The sequence below is a fragment of the Colletotrichum costaricense genome, assembly GCF_030867565.1.
Source record: "Colletotrichum costaricense strain IMI 309622 chromosome Unknown Scaffold_6.1, whole genome shotgun sequence".
Classification (NCBI taxonomy): domain Eukaryota; kingdom Fungi; phylum Ascomycota; class Sordariomycetes; order Glomerellales; family Glomerellaceae; genus Colletotrichum; species Colletotrichum costaricense.
In genome coordinates this window covers 2,261,581-2,279,475 of record NW_026848235.1, presented here as the reverse complement: position 1 = coordinate 2,279,475, position 17,895 = coordinate 2,261,581, and the positions used below count along the sequence as shown (strand labels likewise).

Genomic DNA, 17,895 nt, shown 5'->3' with positions numbered 1-17,895 from the left:
AACCTTTTCAGACTGAATCACGCATGCCGATGTGCTTTTCCCGCGAACCAGCTGGCTTGTCTTGAGCTTGGTCGCGACACATCGGCAAAGGCCAACACGCTATCGAGGCCTTCATTTCTCCTTCTCCAATCCTCCCTCATCAACTTTTTTTTCTGCTCAGGAGACTCCGATATGTGGCGTAAGATATCGTCTCAGACGCCCCCCCCCCCCCCATTTGTCTGCTAGCACCGGAACCTCGAGACCTCGAGACCTCGTCACCCCTCGTGCTTTGCGCTGCCGTCGCCGTCCTACTTTTTGTTGCTTCTTCTAGCGTTTCGGGAAAACAAAAAAATCATTCAATGTCATCGCCGTCCTTAGCAGCGACGACCTCCCTCTCGACGCTGCGGCTGCGACTGCGTCCGCGACCGCGGTTCTGAGCTCTCGCGCCGCCGCGGATGTTGTTCTGGTTGTTGTTGTTGCCGCCCTTGCCGCCGGGCGGGGGCCGGACAAAGGCAAAGTCGACGTAGACGGTCTGTTCGAGGAGTTTCGCCTCGTGGGCGCCGTCGATGGCGGCGCGGGCTTCGGCGAGGGTTGCGTATTCGATGAGGGCGTAGCCCTATTTTCAATGTCAGCTTCCCAGCGTTTTCCTCCCAAGGGCTTCATCTCTACGGCTGTGGAGAAGGTGAAGAGAAGGAGGCAGGGGGACGTGAAGGGCAAGGGCAAATGGAAGAGGGGGGGGGGGGGGAGGCGCACCTTGACGTAACCGCTTCTGCGGTCGAGGTTGAGGTGCAGGTTCTTGATCTCGCCGTACTCGCCAAACATGTCCTGTATGGACTCCTCGTCGGCCTCTTCGTGGACGTTTGTGACCATGATGATCCAACCCTCGATGGAGCGGACGGCGGTCGCGCGGCCGTGGGTCTGCATCTCGGATTCGTTACGCGCCGGGGCGGCGCCGCTGCCACCGGCTCCTCCCTCGGCGGCGGAGGGGGAGGGGGGGTTGTCGATTTCCATTTCCACGTCGGCCATTTTCGAGGACTAGGGCGGTGGGGTTGGGGGAGAAGGAAGCTGGTAGAGTTAGCCCTGCTGGTTTCAATGCCTTGAGAAGGTTTGCCGCTGTGAGCTTACGATGAGGGTGTTTCCGTGGAGGTTGGGTGAGGGCGGGGCAGCCGGTGGTGAGCTTTTGGCGAGGCTGAAAGATCGTGAGAAGGGACAATGACAGACCGTAAACCTGACTGCTCCCCAAGATGCACGGCGGGACAGGCAAGGTGCAAAAAAAGTGGAGGGGACGTTGGAATGGAGATTTCTCAGTGGAGGTACGTAGCGAATTGCGGGAGCTCGCGCACGGGCTCCCTGACGATCCTCGCGTGGCCGCGAATCTCAGTTGTCCCCTGAGCACCGCGATGGGACAGTGGGTTGACGATGTCGATGAATCAACGGATTATCACACAAGGAGGAGATGCTTGGACATATAGCAAAAGTGCTGTAGATTTGCATTGAAAACAGTAAACGGCATGGTGTTTACATGAGGATATCGAAGAATTGAAGAGCGAAGAAAAGGGAGCGAGGCAGAAAGGAACGTCTCGCTGAAATGACACCTCTGGTTTCTGGAGACCAAAACTCCTGTAACGCCTAACCCAAATTTCCATCGTCCACCTGCCCCCTAAAAGCGCATCATGGCCTACAATGGGCAAGCGCTTGGTCAAAAGGCATCAAAGTGGATGCGCCATTCTGAGTATGAGACTGAAAAGTTGACCATCTGGTCATGGAAGAAGAAAAGAAAGAATTGGGAAAGATTTTGAAGATGTGCCACTTTGTCAGAAGCGCATGCACATCATGAGGCAGTCCATGCAGCTTGAACAGCACTGGGCCTGTGAGGTATTTGGGGCGCTCGTCAGCGGAATGTAATCGACAACGCTCAGATACGATGGAATGTCCAAAATGACTTACGCAAGACCAGCCCTCTTTCTGGGTGTCCTCCTCCTTGGGTTGCACCATGTTGGGATCCATGGTCTGTCTTTGTGGTTGATCGGTCGTCATCTTGAGTGATTTTTGTCTGGGTGATTTGAGTGGGTGACTTATGGGCAGCTTGCTTGACTGGCGTTGAGAAAGCTCGATTCCCTAGGATGAAAGGAGTGACTGGGAATCAAATCGGCAGAGAGAAGAACAAAAAAAGGACACGAAAATTGCAGTGAAGAAGATTACTCCGATTCGAAACGAGAGAGGGACGGTATTCGGTTGTCTCCTCCTCAATTATATCTCAAACAAGCACATCGATCTCGTTGCACCGGTCTCATCTCCTTGTGTGCCCAGGAAAACCAAAGAGTAGGAGGGCTGTGCAGCATCCCCGCCAAGGATCTTCCCATCCATACAATTTTAAACCTCGTCGACCCAGAATACGCGGACGGCTTACCACTCTCAGTACACAATACACAAGCACCAGTGACAACCACCACATGCTCCCGTTGCAGGACAACTACGCACGCGCCAGATTAAAAGAGGGGGGGGGCCCAAGTTTCGTCTTGGCGAAGTTGGCTCAAGGGGTGGAGGGTCGTGTCGTCGCGCGCGAAGAAAGCGGATACCCGCACTCGACTGCTACAAGAATCACCAAAAGCGTTACATGGAAGTGACACGGCGAGGCAGCAAACCAGAGCGCCAAGTTGGTCAGATAAAAAACTGGATTCATGAGCCAATGCTGATCGGTGTCCGATACGGATAGGCAATTGGCCCGTGATGCCCTGTTTTCCGTTCCTCATTGATCGAAAGTTTCTCTCGTTCAGAATCCTCCGTCCGGGTCGTGATGCCTGGGCGGTTGCAATTAAGAGGTTTGTGGGCGTATCTATGAGCTATCTTGGTGAAACTGTAGTACTTGAAACAGCCATTATCCCAGCTCGACTCGAGATGGCAGAAAACCGTTACCTTCCATGGCCATTCGGCGTTGTCCCCAACGTAGGTTTTGGTGTTCCCGGATTCCGAACCGCCAGCAAAATTGGACCTATGGTAGGCACATGTGGTTAATCTCCCAAGCACTTTAAAGACGCGGCGGCATTGCGTACCCCTGAGCAGAGTTGCGTAGGCAGCAGGTTCGCGACTCCTCCCCCCTTGTTTGCCATGCGGCACTTCTATTCCTTCTTGGTAAGGTTTGGTTGTAAGAACCTGGTATGGGATGCAGCTGGCTATGAAAATGTACGAGGCTTAGCTGTGAGACAGGATGATTCTGGGGTTGAGTCGAATAGATGACTGGTATGCTACAAAAGCCTCAATGGGCCCTGCTCACCATTTTTTCACCGTCCGGTAGGGCTGAACCTGAATCATAGGTTGAGGCTGTGACAAGCGGGAGCTTCAAACGAATTGGCCAGCAAACACCCGTCAGCTGTTCATAGATTGACCTCTTTCGCCGGGCTTTCAGTCTTGATATCTTATTCGACTTGACAGCTCATGCCACACTTGGTATTCCTCTACGTGTTGATGCGTGCTTCACCTCTATTCTCCAATTCGATTAGACCTTATTTCTGACGTTCGTATTTGCGAGGTTGAAAAGAGACAGTTCAAATATTTTAGTCAAGCCCTGTAAACTTTGTCTCCATCAAAATCACCCAGCCGATATGGCTTCGTTTTCGACCCTAGAATCTCCGGGCACAAACTGACATTTTCATCTCCTTCCACATTTTACTTTGTTCAACGTAGACCCCAAGTAGTTGTTACAGCCAAACATGTACCCAAACCGCCAAACAAACAAAAATTACAGTCTTGGGATGAGCAGGTGAATAAAGCTCAAGCATTAGTCTCCTTCCCCGTATACTCGGCAGTCCGACCGACCTTCTCCCACGGTGCAAACGCCTACGAAATTTGTTAGCAGCTGTGTAGAGAAACCAAGGACAGGGGCTAACAGGACTTACGTTATCAACGTTACGCAACGGCGCAGCGAGCTCAGGGAAATGTCTGCACAGCACGTCCTTCATCGTGTTCTTCTGCACCCAGTCCATACCCTCCCGCGTGTACACCTCAGGACACCACCCATCGCCGGCAAGGAATCGGTCAGACTTGATGCGGCGGCTCGCCATGAGGATGAAAACGCGGAAGGCCGTGTCGCTGAACCCGAAGCCCTCAGGAAGAGGCTCGCTGAGCGTGCCAGCCAAGAGATCAACGGCCTCGATGTCGCCGTTGTACACCTCCTCCAGATCCGCCGCCAACTTTGCGGCCTCAGGACCGGGGCCGGTCAGATCTTTGAAGCTACGGACGGCAGGCATATGGAAGAGGCGGCGGAAAGCGTTGTACCTCGGCACCCCGCGCTCACGATCACGGAGGATGTCGACAGTGCCCATGTCGAGATGTCTACCCTGAGGGAACTCTTTGTCTGCGGGTAGGTGCAAATCACGGAGAAAGTTTGGCATGTTCTTCGCGCGAATGGCGCCGGGATAGTTGACGCCAAAGGAGTAGAAGACGTCGGCAAAGTTCAAACCGAGGCCGTTGCTGTTCGAGGTCTTATCGTCTAATGGTGTGCGGGCCCTTTCGAAAGCGACCTCCTTCATCGGAAGGGTGTCGGCGTGTTGGCCGCTCTTGACTTTGAAGAAGGCAATATCGTCGGGGACAAGCGGGTGTAGACGATATACGGAAACAAATTCCTCGGTCAGGGAGTATGGGGCGCCGTCTTGATCGGTTCCCGAGCCCGGGATTCCTGAGATGACCTCGGATTTGTTGTCGAAAATACGGCCGAAGACGTGCCACAACTGTTCAACCCCATCAGCGACTGCAACGCATAGACTTATACGAGAGGCTTACCTTGTCTCCAACCAACCCCCACCAGTTCGCCTCCATACCGATCTTCAATGTCGGATGCTTCAAGATAGCAGGCGTCCACTCGATGGTGTGAATCTTGGCCATGAGTGCACAATTGATCAACCTGGCCGTGTCAAAAATCTCATCACTTGTCCACGATGGGTTCGACAGCTTGAGATGGCCAGCGATAGCATTATGCTCCAAGGCAAAGAGGGTATGTAGCATCTCAAGACCAACCCACCAATTATGATGGAAGCCGGTTTTGGGGATGCCGTTCTCGCGAGGAAGGAACTGTTCACCATTCACGCGGTCGACCGCAAGCTGTCCATCATGGCAATTGGATCGCAGTTCGACGGTTTCAGCTTCAGTCGAACCATAGATCTGTGAGCCATCCCACCAGTGCGTGTTTTCGTTCTTGTAGCCCGGCGATTCATCATCCAGCTTCGAGAGAGTACTGTCAACCTTGGTCTTGAAGATCTTCATCTTCTTGTCTGGCCAGGTGTCTCCCTTGGGCATCGGAACGTCCCAAGTCTCGTCGCTCGAGGCATGCTGCGCCCAGTCGTGGACCTGGAACTGAATCCAAGCCGCAGCGAGGAGGTTGACGATCGTGGCGGGCTTAAAGCCACCTTCCGGTCTCGCAAGGATCTTCTCAGAGATAAGCCTCGGGTTCGGCGTGAACAGCTCCTCGTGAGTGGGCATCTTGGCATGCTCTCTTGGGATGTTGCGGCCAAAACGCATCCCGGCGCAGCCCATCTTGGGCGCCTGGAGGTCGTTATACAGACCATCTGAGTTTCTGACAGCCATGAACTTGGTGTCGGACATGGGACATTGCGCCGTTGTACCTTGGTCTTCAGGAGAGGGGTATGTGTCGTAAAGGTTCTTCTGGCGGAGCTCGAATCGCAACGCCAGGAGGTTGAAGGCGCCAATGATGGCCGGCAGTTTGTGCCATGCGATGAAGACGTTGACAATTTTCCAAAATTGAATGAACAAGAACTTGAAAAGGTCTTCCGCCGATTGGCGGACCTGGCTCTTAGTCGTAGGCTTCATGTTTGCTGTTAGTCGAGAGATCATTGACTTCCGGACATGACAGGATCTTCATCGGATAGGTATCATGCTATTCTTATACAGCTGTATTACCTTACATTGACGCCCGCCTGCGAGCCTCGAGCAGCAGTCACATGCCAGCCAAGACATAGAGGCTGTTCAAGGCAGTTTCTGCATTAAGCCAGCATCTCGAGCCTCGTGTAGCAGCATGTCATCCCGCCACCAGGCAGACAACAAATGGAATTTGTCTCAATCGTCAGCATCTGCCACGAATAAGAAAGCATACAGACGCGCTGCCGTTCAGCTTGCCGTTGAAGTGTATCCTCGAAACCGCCCCCAAGAACGGCGGGGTCCCATACCTGTCATCCAATATCTCGATTCAGAAGGTAGGAAACGAAGTGGTAAGTGTGTACAACTCGATGCTGACTCCCAACTTACGTCCGCCGTCCAATGAGCACTGCCGGGGACGATCTCCCTTCCCGGCCGCCTTGCGCAAGTGTCCGGCTGAGGTCAGCCAGCTGAAGCGCCTGCTGACATGTTTGTCTACACGACTGGATCTGGTTCGCACTTGACCGGGAACTTGCAGCTGTAGAAGCCTTTCTTGCTTTGAAAGGGGTAATGTATGCTGCATCTTTATCGACACTTTGGGGATACCAAACGGGACTCAAAGTCAGGAATCAAGAGAGCAGGATGCCTGCTGAATGTGAGGGTGTCGTCATCTTACGGGGCTTCACATAGGCCAATTGATGACTCGACTGGAGGCTGATGTGCATGGCATGACTTGTGGAGTCGAGCCTTGGTGGAAGGGTGGCCTGAGACATCAAGATGAGCAATGATGAGTCCCTCGTTGGCATTACGGTCTCTACTCCGGCTCCAGGTGTCAGTGCATCCTAGGCTGCGTCTGTTGATGGGATTGCTTTGCGAGGTGAAGTGAAGTGTTGATTAACTCACATGCATTTCTCACCTCCCGTTCTCGAAGACTGTAGGTAGAGGGCTTGGTGAGGGACTGTATCAATTGCGTCTCGAGTTGAAGAAGTGTGATATCTGAGAGGACGAAACTGTGTCTTCGGGACGTTTCCGCTGTCCAGTTTTTTGCTCAGCATGGGAACAGATATGTGGCAGGTAGGTACAGCCAGGGCAACATCCACATGTTAAAGGCTACGGGAAAGAGGCACCCCGTTCACCTCCGCTTCTTGACAGGTAAGCAGGCACGGGCACAGATACGGCCTTCCCCTTCTAGCAAGCTACATATCCGCATGTCTCGCGTAGATACTACAAGGAAGGTCTCGATGAGCAGCTCCTTCCTAGAATAATTGCGTGGCATGAGATCGCTCAAAGAATGTGTGCGTTCAGCGAAGAACTTAGGGAGTCAGCCTGCTACTGCCGCTCACTCGCGAATATCCCCATGCATTCAGCGCGCGTGCGTGGATCGCTGCTCGGTCACCATCTCTAGGCGTGGTAGCAAGAGTCGCAGTAAACTCTCTTGGTTAAACTCTCAGGTACGCCTGGGTGCGTGGGACTGCGTGTGAGCTGCTCGGTGTAGACTCCAGCTGGTGAGCAAGCAAAAGTGAGGAAAGGCACACCACCTCGAGCCGAACTCTTCTTCATAACATCGCGCAAGGCGATGAATACAATGAAAAGTGTGGTTGAAAATCAAAAATTGCCACAGCGATGGCCCCGAAGGACAATCGAGAGAGGTCTACTCCGCGATGTGCAATGCAGGCATCCCTCTCTGCAGTCCGGATTTCTTGATCCCCAGACTGCCCATGAAGGTAAGTATGAAGAAGAAAAAGAGGAAACGGTGTAAAGGCGGGAGATTGGGTGGGATTATATAGGTGTCCAGAGGGCAGCAGAGTGGGGCCGCATTGGCCTCAATCACTCGGTGGATCCAACCATTTAACAGCCAATGAAAAATCAAGACCAGGTCCCTGTTTTTTGATTGGCCGGAAAGGTACGGAGTAAGGAGTACGTCCCTGAATCTTCTACTCACGTGACGATACAAACCGTTGGAACCTGAGAGGCAGCCGTTGGGGTGCTTGTTAATGTCTTACAGGAAAGAGCACTGCTACCAGGGCAACAGATGGAGGGCTGGGCTGTGAGATGGTCCATCTGGATTTGGCTCGAACGGCGCATCTTATTGAGTTGAACTTGGCGCCCATGCTATTTATGGTGAATGATATTTGTCACTCAAGTACTGCCTCACCCAAGTTACTGCCGACATGTGCTGGAACTTTAGCTTCCTTCTCAAAGTCGAAGGTGTATGGACCTTCCGTTAGGTATTATAAGCAAATGGCCACAAATCGGATGGAGAGGTACGTTGCAGGAACCTTGGGGATGATGGTACCTATTTGCCTCCAAATTGCCAAGGTTCTCCAGAGAAAGCAATTCCGTGATATGGCAGCCCGGCAGCATCGCGAAGCATGAGCTGAAAGGCAGTTCCTACCGGATGCAGATAGAGGAGTTTGTGAGCCTTACAGGCCTGCGAGAGGGAGATCGATCAGTCCGATGCTCGCAACCTTTACTTCGCAAACTTAGGAGGTTGCCATCCGTCCCTTAGCATATTTGTATCGATGAATCTCTTCCAGAAGAAGTGATCGACTGCTGTGACTCGTTGATGAGGGCATGCCACAGTGAGTAGAGGAAATTTCTCTGGGATGGAAAGGTCAATGAGTGCACTGTTGCTGCTCAGAGAGGTACATGAGACTAAGGCTGCGACGCGTAGCTGTGCGAAGCAGTCACATTTCAGTCTCAGGGTATTATTTGACTAGAAATGTCTAATCTCAGAACTTTCAGTGTTGTACGATAGTTGGCAGTGTCAGCGTTTCTTCGTTCGTCTTACACGCTGGCTGAAGTCGACTGACTAATCAACATGTTGAGGGAAACAAACTAGTTGGCATTCAACCTTTCGAGATGCTCAACGCAATGCCATGTTCCGCAATCTCATGTCATCTAGGACATTCAGTATCACTATAGAAATGTCCAACTTTGACAACGATAATAACAAATTGGAGATGCTACGGCCTGCAATCAATGGGGAGATGCTACTCGAGCTGACCCCGCGTCCAGCAATTGATGAATCACCAAATCGACCATTACAAAGGATCGCCAGAAGTAAGCGACAGAAAAGTTTCACAGGCTGCTGGACTTGCCGCGAACGCCATGTGAAATGCGACGAACAGCGACCAGCGTGCCGGCGCTGCGTTGCTGGCAAGTTCACATGTCAAGGATATGACACGCGACTGACCTGGCTCGCGCCCACGGGAACAGGAACATCAAGCAGTGGTGGCCGGCGTCGGCCGAGGACAAAGGCCAGCTCCTCATCGCAGAACCCTTCACAATCGCCGAACCAAGGGATATCTACAGCTGTTGATAATCAACAGACCGGCCCGCTTCTAAGATTCCGGGCGTGCGAACCACGCGTCAGGGTTGAAGATGCCTGGCAAGCTGGTAGAAGCACTGCGAGGAGGGAGCCACCGTCTCTAAACGTCCAATCGCATGATCAAGGACTGGAAATGCTACAGAACAGTAGATTGGACGTTGAGTGGAATTCTTTTGACGTCTCCAGCCACTGGGACCTATCCCCCATGGGTAATCCGGCATGGCCACTAGAAGCACCATTAGCTCCTGCTCGAGAAAGAGAACTCATCAACCACTGGGCGACGAACCTCGCACACAAATTGATACCCATTCGCAGCCCAGCGAACCCATTTCTGACGACTGTATCGCCCATGGCTCTCGAGGGAAGCCGCCTCGCCAAGACGAGATCAACATCCACCGTCGCTCTGTTCCACGCAGTCTGCGCCATCTCCGCGGCCCACCAGGCGAACCTCAGAAGTACTCACGCCCATGCCGGCTACGCAGACCTGATGCTCCGTCATAAACAACTGAGCTTCCACCACCTTATGCAAAGCATGAACTGCAGGGACCATGACGAGCGGATGGCGAGTCTCGCCACTCTCTGCCTATGGATTCTCACTCACTTCGTCACCGGCACCGCGGGCGCCTGGCGCGAGGTCGTAAAGGTGACCCGTGACCTCCTCGACGACACGAGCATGGCAACCTGGAGACAGTCAACTACCGCCGCCTTGACGTACGAGTCCTACTCCTCCACCTTTGCCACGGTGCTTGCCCAGTACCTCGGACGACTAGACGCTCCCGTTCCGATGAAGACGTATCTGCCAGACGTCGAGCTATCGAAGAGCCAAATCATGCCGGTACGATCTCTTGAGCTGGTCTGCTCCTTCAACGCAAAACTTGTGCACTCCTCAATCCTTGCAGAAGAGGACCTCGACCAACTAGAGATCGAATTCGCCTTGTCCACGCCCGAGCCTTCTGTAGATTACGACGCCAGCAACGCGGAGTCGGCCATGGTACATCACCACCGCTCGCTATTCTACCATGCGTGCCTACTATACTTCAAGGGTAACTCTGGGAGGCGAAGCCCCGAAGAGGACGTCCAAAATCTGGTTGCTAGGTGTCTTGACCACATGGAGCACCTCGAATCCCTGCAGAAGAACAGCAGCCCCAAAGCGTGGATCTACGCCACAGTGGCCTTCGAGGCCAGGATGCCGGAGCTACGGGATAGGGCAAGATTGCTATTCTCTAGAAGAAAGTCACTCGGGATCGCTACCTGGGATACGCTGCTTCTCGCGGTTGAAGAGGTGTGGAAACGCCGCGACCTGGCTGCCACTGGTGTATCACCGGAGCCTTGGACGCGTGTACTTTCACGGATGCCAGAGTTTGATGTGATTCTCTATTGAGATAGGTTCTGTGAAGACTATCTAGACCTTCCACTCCTTTTTCTAAGAAACACCTAGTCTCTTACCCCTAAACGATGACCTCAGGATCCTTCTCAACCTCGGCCAGCAACTCCCTCACAGTCCTAAACTTGAGGCCAGAAAAGTACTTCTCGCGATGAGCAGCAACCTTTTCGACAGGCAGATCCCCAGCGTGACTGGCAGAGAAGATCCCATACTCTGCGATAATCCGCTCCTCGCCATTCGGGTCCGGGTGGGCAACGATATCCTCAACGTACTCAGCCAGGCTGCGATACTTCACACTGACCTGCGGGTATTTCTCCCGAATCAGCGGGACAATTTCATTCCAGGTCGCCTTCCCTCCCGAGATGTACGTATACCGCTCCCAGCTCGGCGCAAAGAGGAGCTTGCCCACAGCACGAACCACGTCCCGAACGGCGGTCATATCCAGAGGCTCCTTGCCGGTCCCAGGAATCAGCATGCTTCCACCCGCAAGGTTGACGGGGATGGCGTCTCCGCCGTCGTTGAGGTAGCGGTTCTTGCGCGGCACAACATAGTCGATGAACCATCCGGTCGAAAGCAGCGTCCACTCCAGCCCCGTTTGCTGCTCCTCCAGCATCTTTCGAACCACTCCCTGCCGACGAGCGTAGAAGCCCGGCTGGTCTGGGAAGTCCTCCAGATTACCACCGTACTCGGCGGGGACGAAGCGCTTGCACGTCTTGCTGGCTTTCGCCGCCTCGATGAGGCGCGCGTGAACGTCGACAAAGGCCGGGGAGTAGTCCAGAATGTTGGACACCAGGGCGACGGAGCCCTCGATGCCCTCGAGGATCGAAGGAACCGAGTAATCCGTCACGACCTGGCGGACGCCCTGGATGTTTTCGAGCTCGGGTTTGAGAGAGCGAGTTAGGATGACGAGGTCGATGCCCATTGCGGGGAGCTCTTCGGCGAAGTAGCGGGTTACGGCACCCGAACCGGCGATGGCGACACGCATTCTGGATGGTGGGTATGGTTGAAGATGGGTACAGAAGACGGTTGATTTATAGAGCAAGGCGATTGTATAGCTGCTATGAGTTTGTTGATGCTCAAGATCTTTTGGCTTTTGGAAGATGGCTCAAGCCATCGTCTTATACTCGCCCTATCTGACCATTATGTAGTCGAGTCTCCAAACAAGGCATCTTCATCAATCAGCATCCGGCGTCATTAACGAGGGTCTGCTGTATTCAGGACTGACATAATCTTCCACGTTTATAAGCAGAGTGATTGTCAAGCCACAGCCAAAGCATCAATGCAGACATCGAAGCCGACGATGGTGTTGACAGCCCGTGTTAGTCTACAGATCACTTCCCGATTGGGCAGTTCACAGCGAGCTTGCTCTTGGCGTCAAAATCGCTGATTAAGCTGGTTCCGTCTGTCAACCCCAAGCATCTCAACTTCTCACGAGACGTAGTGGAAAACTCCAAGGAAAAGGGGCGAGCGGTTCAATATCACATGCAAAGTAAAGTCAGAGTATGATAATGGCATGGGGTATCCCTTCCGATTGTTCTCCGCCAACAAACTGCTGTCCTCGAAGGTCTGGTATATATACAATGCGGACCAGAATGATTAAGCAGAGCCAAAAAAACAAAACTTATGACAATTTCCTTCTCCTGAGTGACTCGAACCAGAGTCATACTCCCGTCCAACAACCTGATATCTGCAAAATACAACCCAAAACGCCATACAAGGGCAATGCCTCGCTCATAGTGCAAGCGTCAAGCCATGCCATGATCCTAACCCTGAATGCCCTCCCAAGTGAGTTGGTCAGTGATGTCCCTAACACTCAATCCGGTAATACTGAAGATAGTGAAGTCGAGCTCTTCATCCGACATATCCTGTCCAACCTGTTTCTGTCCCTCGAGCACATCATAAAGTGCGTAGATTTGGCCGTTCTTGACCTCCTGCGCGTTCATATTGGCGTCAATGTTTGTCTTGAGCTGCTTGCGCTTCGTCTCCGCAAGAGCAGGGTTGTGGTTATCGTATCGAGCCTGCATCTTGGCGTGTTCCATCTTCATGTGCTCCAGCTCATCCTCGAGACCCTTGATGACCTTCGCCAAAGCATGTCCAGGAGGCTGAGAAGGACGCATTGTGAGGTCGTCCGCGGCAGTGCCCAGCGTCTTATACTGATCCGAGGGAGCAACGGGCCTAGAGATCTTCACTCGCTTCTTTCCCTCAGCAATGTCGACAGAAGTGATCGTTCCCCGATGAGCCTTGATCCGAGTGCACACAATGCAGTTCTTACAGCTGTGTCCGGCCAAGCTATCCAGGACACGTCGAGCGTCGGAGGTCAAAGCAGGACAGTTGCCCTTGACATCAGTAGTCGAGGTGTGGTCTAGCCCGCCCTGCGTAATCAGATCGACGGTAATGGACTTGTCCTTGGAAGGCTTTGTCGTGGACTTTGATGACTTCTGGCTCTGGCTAGTCAAGTTTCGGGTGGTGTTCGTTGTTTCTTGGTGGACAGTACGAGACTCCTTTTTGCTCTTCGTCTTCATGTCGATCACCATGGAGTGAGTCTGCGTCTGAGTGTGCTCGGGCGATTGCATGTTGCCCTCGTCATCGGCTTGGAACGGGTCGAGATCGGGGAGAGAAGCCCCCTTGAAAGAGCTCTTGGGAGTGGATTGGGCAGAGATGCTCCTCTTGCTACCCTTGTTGGCAGTGTTGGAGGCCTTACTGCTCTTTTCCCTCGCGCTCTTGGATTTGGAACTCGCTGCCAACCGTTCGGGGAGAGAGAAGGACACCTTCTGCTGACTGGTCGAGTCCTGCGCACGGTGGGTGGAGTCTCGTCTCTTAGAACGACCCTCGGCTGCGACGGAGCTCTGTTGACTCTGAACAGTGTGGTCGAGCTCATTAACACTACGATCTGTCTGCTCAGTGGTGTCCTGAATCTCGGCAGCCTTCCTACCTGGCGTCGCTTGCCTCTGGATCTTCTTCGGCTCAGGAGTGAAATCGAGAACCCTTGAGTTTTGTGTGCTGTCAATCGTAATGTCCGGCATGAAGAACGCCGAAGTCATGTTCTCCTCCGTTTCCTCGTCGTCAACTCCCTTATCCAGACGCACGGAAAAGTCATCCGTCTTTCCGAGAGGACGGCAGTGGTCGAGCTGCTGCTTGAGGAACTCAATCTCCTCCTTCAATTGCATATTCTCGTCGTGAAGGTCGTGAATGCTGCGCTCGAAACCCGAGTTTTCGCGGCGAAGGATCTTGTTCTCGTTGAAGTATTTCTCGTTGTGGCGAACGAGGCTATCGTTGTCCTCCTTGAGAGTGGATTTCTCTTGCTCCATGGTGTGAAGCTCAACCTGCAAGGCTTCGACTTCATCGCGGGCTGCCTCGAGATCCTCCTTGGCATTGGTCGTGGTCTGGCGAAGCTCCTCGTTCTCGGACATGAGCGATCGCGCATTAGCCCTCAAAGACCTGTTCTCGTTGATGAGAGATTCTTGTTCGCGCCTCAGAGAGTTGTTGTCTGTCCGCAGAGACTCCATTTCCTGTTGTAGAGTTTCCTGTTCCTTGCGAATGGTCTGGTTCTCTTCCTGAAGAGCTTTGTTATCGGCGGACCGGACCTCGTGGCTTTGCTTGTCCTGACGGAACACCTCTTGCTGGTTGGTAAACTCCAGAGTGGCATTGAGCTTATCTTGGGTCTCATGGAGTTCTCTTCCCTTGATTTCGAGTTGATCCATGAGATCACCGATTTGCATACAGGCGTCTGAAAGCTTCTTTAAAGCCCGGTCTCGCTCCAAAGACAAGGTGTTATTTTCGACCTCGTTAATGCCGAGCCGGGTGCTTGCCTGGTCCAAGCGTGCTTGCAAAGATGTTACCTGCGATTCCAACTCTGTCACTGGTTAGATGGAATTTCAACGAGCAGTCTCATGATACTCACTCAGCTTCTGTGTCTGATAGCGCTCCTCGCCAGCCGTTTCCGGCTCTGAGCCTGTCCGGGATCCGAGGGCACTATCGATAGACTTGCGGCCTTTGATGCGCTTCAATTCGGTCTGAAGATGGTCCACCTGATTCTCGAGCTCTACTGCATGCTGCTGAACCAAATCATCGTGCTCCTGAAGATTGCAAATCTCGTTCCGGATCATATCCATGGACACGAATATCTTCTCTTCATCCTCGGGAATCGCAAGGCCGTCCACCTCGGCGTGGTCATTGGGCGGCAAGGTATCAATGCGGTCCCGCACTTGTCCGTTCTTCACGAAGACTGGGACGCCATTCTTCACTGCGCCATTGAAGCGCAAGTTGCCGGAGATGAAGTCATTGAGGTGAGAGATATCGGGCATGAAGAAAGAGCGTGACGTGGCGCCATTTTGTGCCGGGCTATCGGTAGTGGCCGGCGAAGGGAACGTGCTTCGGATCGTGTTGAATGTGACAGGCGTAGACTTATTTGTAGGGACATTGTCGGCTGTGGTCTGCTTCGGGGTGGCTTGTGTTGGGGGAGCCAGGAAGTCTGACTTCCGTCGGTCCATGTTGGCGGCGTAGGAACATCGCCGTGCTGACTTGTGGTTGCCAGATGCTGATCGAGCGTGTCCTCTTGACAAGGGACTACGGTTCATCTGCTGTTGAGGGTTGAACTTGAAGCTGTCGGCATTGATATCGAATCGGAAAGGTGACTTGGACATGTTCGCTGACATATCGGACTCGTTGTCTTCGACGCGGGGCTGCATTTCAGCACGCGTCCGCTTAGAACCCTGCCAAGTCATGTCCGTGGAGTCGTCATCCATGTTGGAGAGATATTTCTGGACAATAGCCTTATGGGAGACGGCGTCCTTGTGACGCAATGAGCCTGTGGACTTGGGAGCGGGGTGGTTGTGTCTTGCTTCGACATTGGCCTTCGGCTTGCCGTAGAATTCGGGCCACTTGCGGTGGGCAGCATCCAAGTCTACTTGTATCTTGCCACCAGTAGGACCAATAATCCGAGCAATATCTTCGTTGAGTCTGCGGGTGGATTCTCCGTCGGGTTCTGAGAAAACAGAGGACATGGTCGGGCTGACGGTGCCGTGGGAGCCTGTCGAAGAAGGCGGGGAGTTGAATGGGTTGTCGCGATTTGCGTTCATTTCCCGCAGAATGCGAGAACGGTAGCGGTTGTGTGCTGAGTCGGCCTCCATGACTGCCCTGGGACGCGTCGGGCGCGGTTTCCAGGATGGGAGTCGAGAAGAAAAAGTAGATTCACGATGGCGCCGCAATGTGTAGAAGCGACGCGTCGAATAGCTGATATCGCGCAGACAATTAGATGGTAAGACTGAATCGAAGCAATACCGAGCAAGAGAAAGGTGCTCAAGGCATAGAATCGCGCACAATGGCTGGACGAAAGACAGAAGAAGCTGTGGTGTATGATGAAGTTCACAACCCAAGCAAATGATGGAGAAGGAAGAAGCGTCCTAGTGCGGAAGGGCAGGGGTCGGTTTGTTTACTTTCGGAGCCGCAGGCGTAAACAATTGGCGATTGGCCGTGGGCGTCAGTGCATGTTAGTGGGGCAGCCCTGCCTCCCCCAGCCCAGCTCAGTGCCCTTGCTGGACGAATCATCACTAACAAGTCGCCAGCCTCCAGCCCTCTGCAGCTGGAAACGCGTGCTGGTTGGTCTGCACTGGACAAAGAAACGCGCTCTTTTGTTCGCACAAGACAGGGTCGGGAAACCGTCAAGTCAAATTGGCAAAGGCTTCTCATTTTGATCTAATGTCTGTATGTGTTTAGACATAAAATTACTATAGTTGGCATACAAATACAGGTCCCAAAAGTTGTGTTAAATATGACCGGGACTTTAAGTAAGGCGGGCAAGGTCAATTAACTTAATTAAGCAGGGCACTCGGTTATTTCATCCGTCATTACGTCAGCCATCCATTCTCTTCGCCGAGGTGAAGAGACACTTCCGCCTTCCTCACCGAGCCAGTCGTCGCTGTCTTCACTTGGGACCTATTGTAGACTCGGTGAGGCAAGACACGTGGTAAGCACTTAGAGTTTCCGCTAGTCGTGCAGATGAATAAGACACCAACATCAGGAACAGGAAGAACCTTCCTCAACTTTTACCGCTCACACCAAAAGTCATCTAGCAGGTAGGCACAAGGTGGTTGAGACAGATTATAGCACGGTCGAGCACATCTCAACGCATCTCTAACAGACCGACTCGGTCCGTTTCACCCTAGTGATGCATTCCCCGACTCGCTCAAGCACCCACGGCACTTTTCAACGGCCGTCGACTTCCATTCCTACTTCAAGGTCAAGTCCCATGACCCGAGACATCTCATCCGTATCTTACCTAGATAATTCTTTTAGTCAGGGAGACGTTGCTTCGAGGTTGGAGAGCCTCTACAACCGTCTATACTTGCTTGAGATATGACTGCTCTTGGTTCCGTCCGTGGGCACAAGGCGCGGGTCACCAGGTCCACCAACTTGGTCGCCAGATATCAGCAGGTGATCACGCCGACTGCGAGCGGTGCCATGCCATCGTGGGCGTTGGTTTTCCTTACACCGCCGAAGAGGCTGGAAAGCGTGGAACCGTTCATGCACAACGTAAGGTACTTGGTTAAGGTAGTCTCGTGCAAGGTACGTATTGCCTTGCCGTTGGTTGTAGAGAGATCCAAACCAAGCATCCTCCCGATCGCCTCGTGCGCAGAATATTCGTTCGACACATGGCGATGATAGTGGCAGAGGCAGGATCCATTAACATGTTTACTGCGATCTAATGTGTACAATCTTCTTCAGCGGGTAGCCGAACCTCGTACTCGATCGTGCCCAGGGCCCAGGGCAGTGAGGGCAGTGACAGACTGACAGGACAAAGCGCAGGGTCTTGGCGCCGCCAGAAATGCCCCGCATGAACTTGTTCTAGTGGCCGACGCCGCCACCTTTCCGAGGGATGGTGGATGGTGGGTGGGCGTCGTGGGAGGTGACCACCACGCACCGCTTGCACCATCCACTTCTGTCAGTTCTGTGACCTCTCGGTGCGCCATTCTGTGACCACTAGAGTCTTGAGGGGACTTTGAGGGGTCCATCTGCCTCGTGCAGGTGGATCTTTTTTTCCAAGGTTCTCCTGCGAAAACGGGCTTGGCCTGGTCTTCGACTCTGGGCAGTCCATCGCCAAAGAGCCCTGCGCCATCACTCGCTTCCTTCCCGCATTTCGCCCGGCCGCCGTTTGTTCTGCTCTTCCCCAGCTTTTCCACTGGCTTCCCGTATTGCTGCTTGCATCGCATAGTTCCTCCGCATCTTCCCTCGTCGCGTGCCCTCTTTCTTCAACTTTGCCAATTCCTCGTGCATATTATCATTGTACAATTCCCGCTTCGGCGACTGCGAAGTCCTTCTGAACATGGCAGAGCGC

The 17,895-nt window shown here is 53.2% G+C and overlaps 8 protein-coding genes across 8 annotated transcripts; 3 read left to right on the top strand and 5 right to left on the bottom strand.

Moving 5' to 3' along the window:
• Nucleotides 1-331: 331 nt before the first annotated feature.
• CCOS01_06969 (RNA recognition domain-containing protein) lies at nucleotides 332-1,005 on the bottom strand (the record flags this gene model as incomplete). The annotated part of the gene is made up of 2 exons (XM_060455136.1): nucleotides 332-595; nucleotides 733-1,005. The coding sequence occupies 2 exons, from the start codon at nucleotides 1,003-1,005 to the stop codon at nucleotides 332-334; spliced, it is 537 nt and encodes a 178-aa protein (XP_060314836.1).
• Nucleotides 1,006-1,223: 218 nt separating this feature from the next.
• On the top strand, nucleotides 1,224-1,451 carry CCOS01_06968 (uncharacterized protein; the record flags this gene model as incomplete). The annotated part of the gene is made up of 1 exon (XM_060455135.1): nucleotides 1,224-1,451. One exon carries the CDS (start codon nucleotides 1,224-1,226, stop codon nucleotides 1,449-1,451), a length of 228 nt encoding a protein of 75 aa, XP_060314835.1.
• Nucleotides 1,452-3,750: 2,299 nt separating this feature from the next.
• Nucleotides 3,751-5,802, bottom strand: CCOS01_06967 (uncharacterized protein; the record flags this gene model as incomplete). The annotated part of the gene is made up of 3 exons (XM_060455134.1): nucleotides 3,751-3,816; nucleotides 3,876-4,706; nucleotides 4,759-5,802. 3 exons carry the CDS (start codon nucleotides 5,800-5,802, stop codon nucleotides 3,751-3,753), a joined length of 1,941 nt encoding a protein of 646 aa, XP_060314834.1.
• A 205-nt stretch (nucleotides 5,803-6,007) lies between these two features.
• Nucleotides 6,008-6,253, top strand: CCOS01_06966 (uncharacterized protein; the record flags this gene model as incomplete). The annotated part of the gene is made up of 1 exon (XM_060455133.1): nucleotides 6,008-6,253. One exon carries the CDS (start codon nucleotides 6,008-6,010, stop codon nucleotides 6,251-6,253), a length of 246 nt encoding a protein of 81 aa, XP_060314833.1.
• Nucleotides 6,254-8,774: 2,521 nt separating this feature from the next.
• Nucleotides 8,775-10,559, top strand: CCOS01_06965 (uncharacterized protein; the record flags this gene model as incomplete). Its single annotated transcript, XM_060455132.1, has 2 exons — nucleotides 8,775-8,910; nucleotides 9,067-10,559. The coding sequence occupies 2 exons, from the start codon at nucleotides 8,775-8,777 to the stop codon at nucleotides 10,557-10,559; spliced, it is 1,629 nt and encodes a 542-aa protein (XP_060314832.1).
• Nucleotides 10,560-10,626: 67 nt separating this feature from the next.
• Nucleotides 10,627-11,547, bottom strand: CCOS01_06964 (uncharacterized protein; the record flags this gene model as incomplete). The annotated part of the gene is made up of 1 exon (XM_060455131.1): nucleotides 10,627-11,547. The coding sequence occupies one exon, from the start codon at nucleotides 11,545-11,547 to the stop codon at nucleotides 10,627-10,629; it is 921 nt and encodes a 306-aa protein (XP_060314831.1).
• Nucleotides 11,548-12,325: 778 nt separating this feature from the next.
• On the bottom strand, nucleotides 12,326-15,691 carry CCOS01_06963 (uncharacterized protein; the record flags this gene model as incomplete). The annotated part of the gene is made up of 2 exons (XM_060455130.1): nucleotides 12,326-14,415; nucleotides 14,464-15,691. The coding sequence occupies 2 exons, from the start codon at nucleotides 15,689-15,691 to the stop codon at nucleotides 12,326-12,328; spliced, it is 3,318 nt and encodes a 1,105-aa protein (XP_060314830.1).
• Nucleotides 15,692-17,281: 1,590 nt separating this feature from the next.
• CCOS01_06962 (uncharacterized protein) lies at nucleotides 17,282-17,770 on the bottom strand (the record flags this gene model as incomplete). Its single annotated transcript, XM_060455129.1, has 1 exon — nucleotides 17,282-17,770. One exon carries the CDS (start codon nucleotides 17,768-17,770, stop codon nucleotides 17,282-17,284), a length of 489 nt encoding a protein of 162 aa, XP_060314829.1.
• Nucleotides 17,771-17,895: the final 125 nt, after the last annotated feature.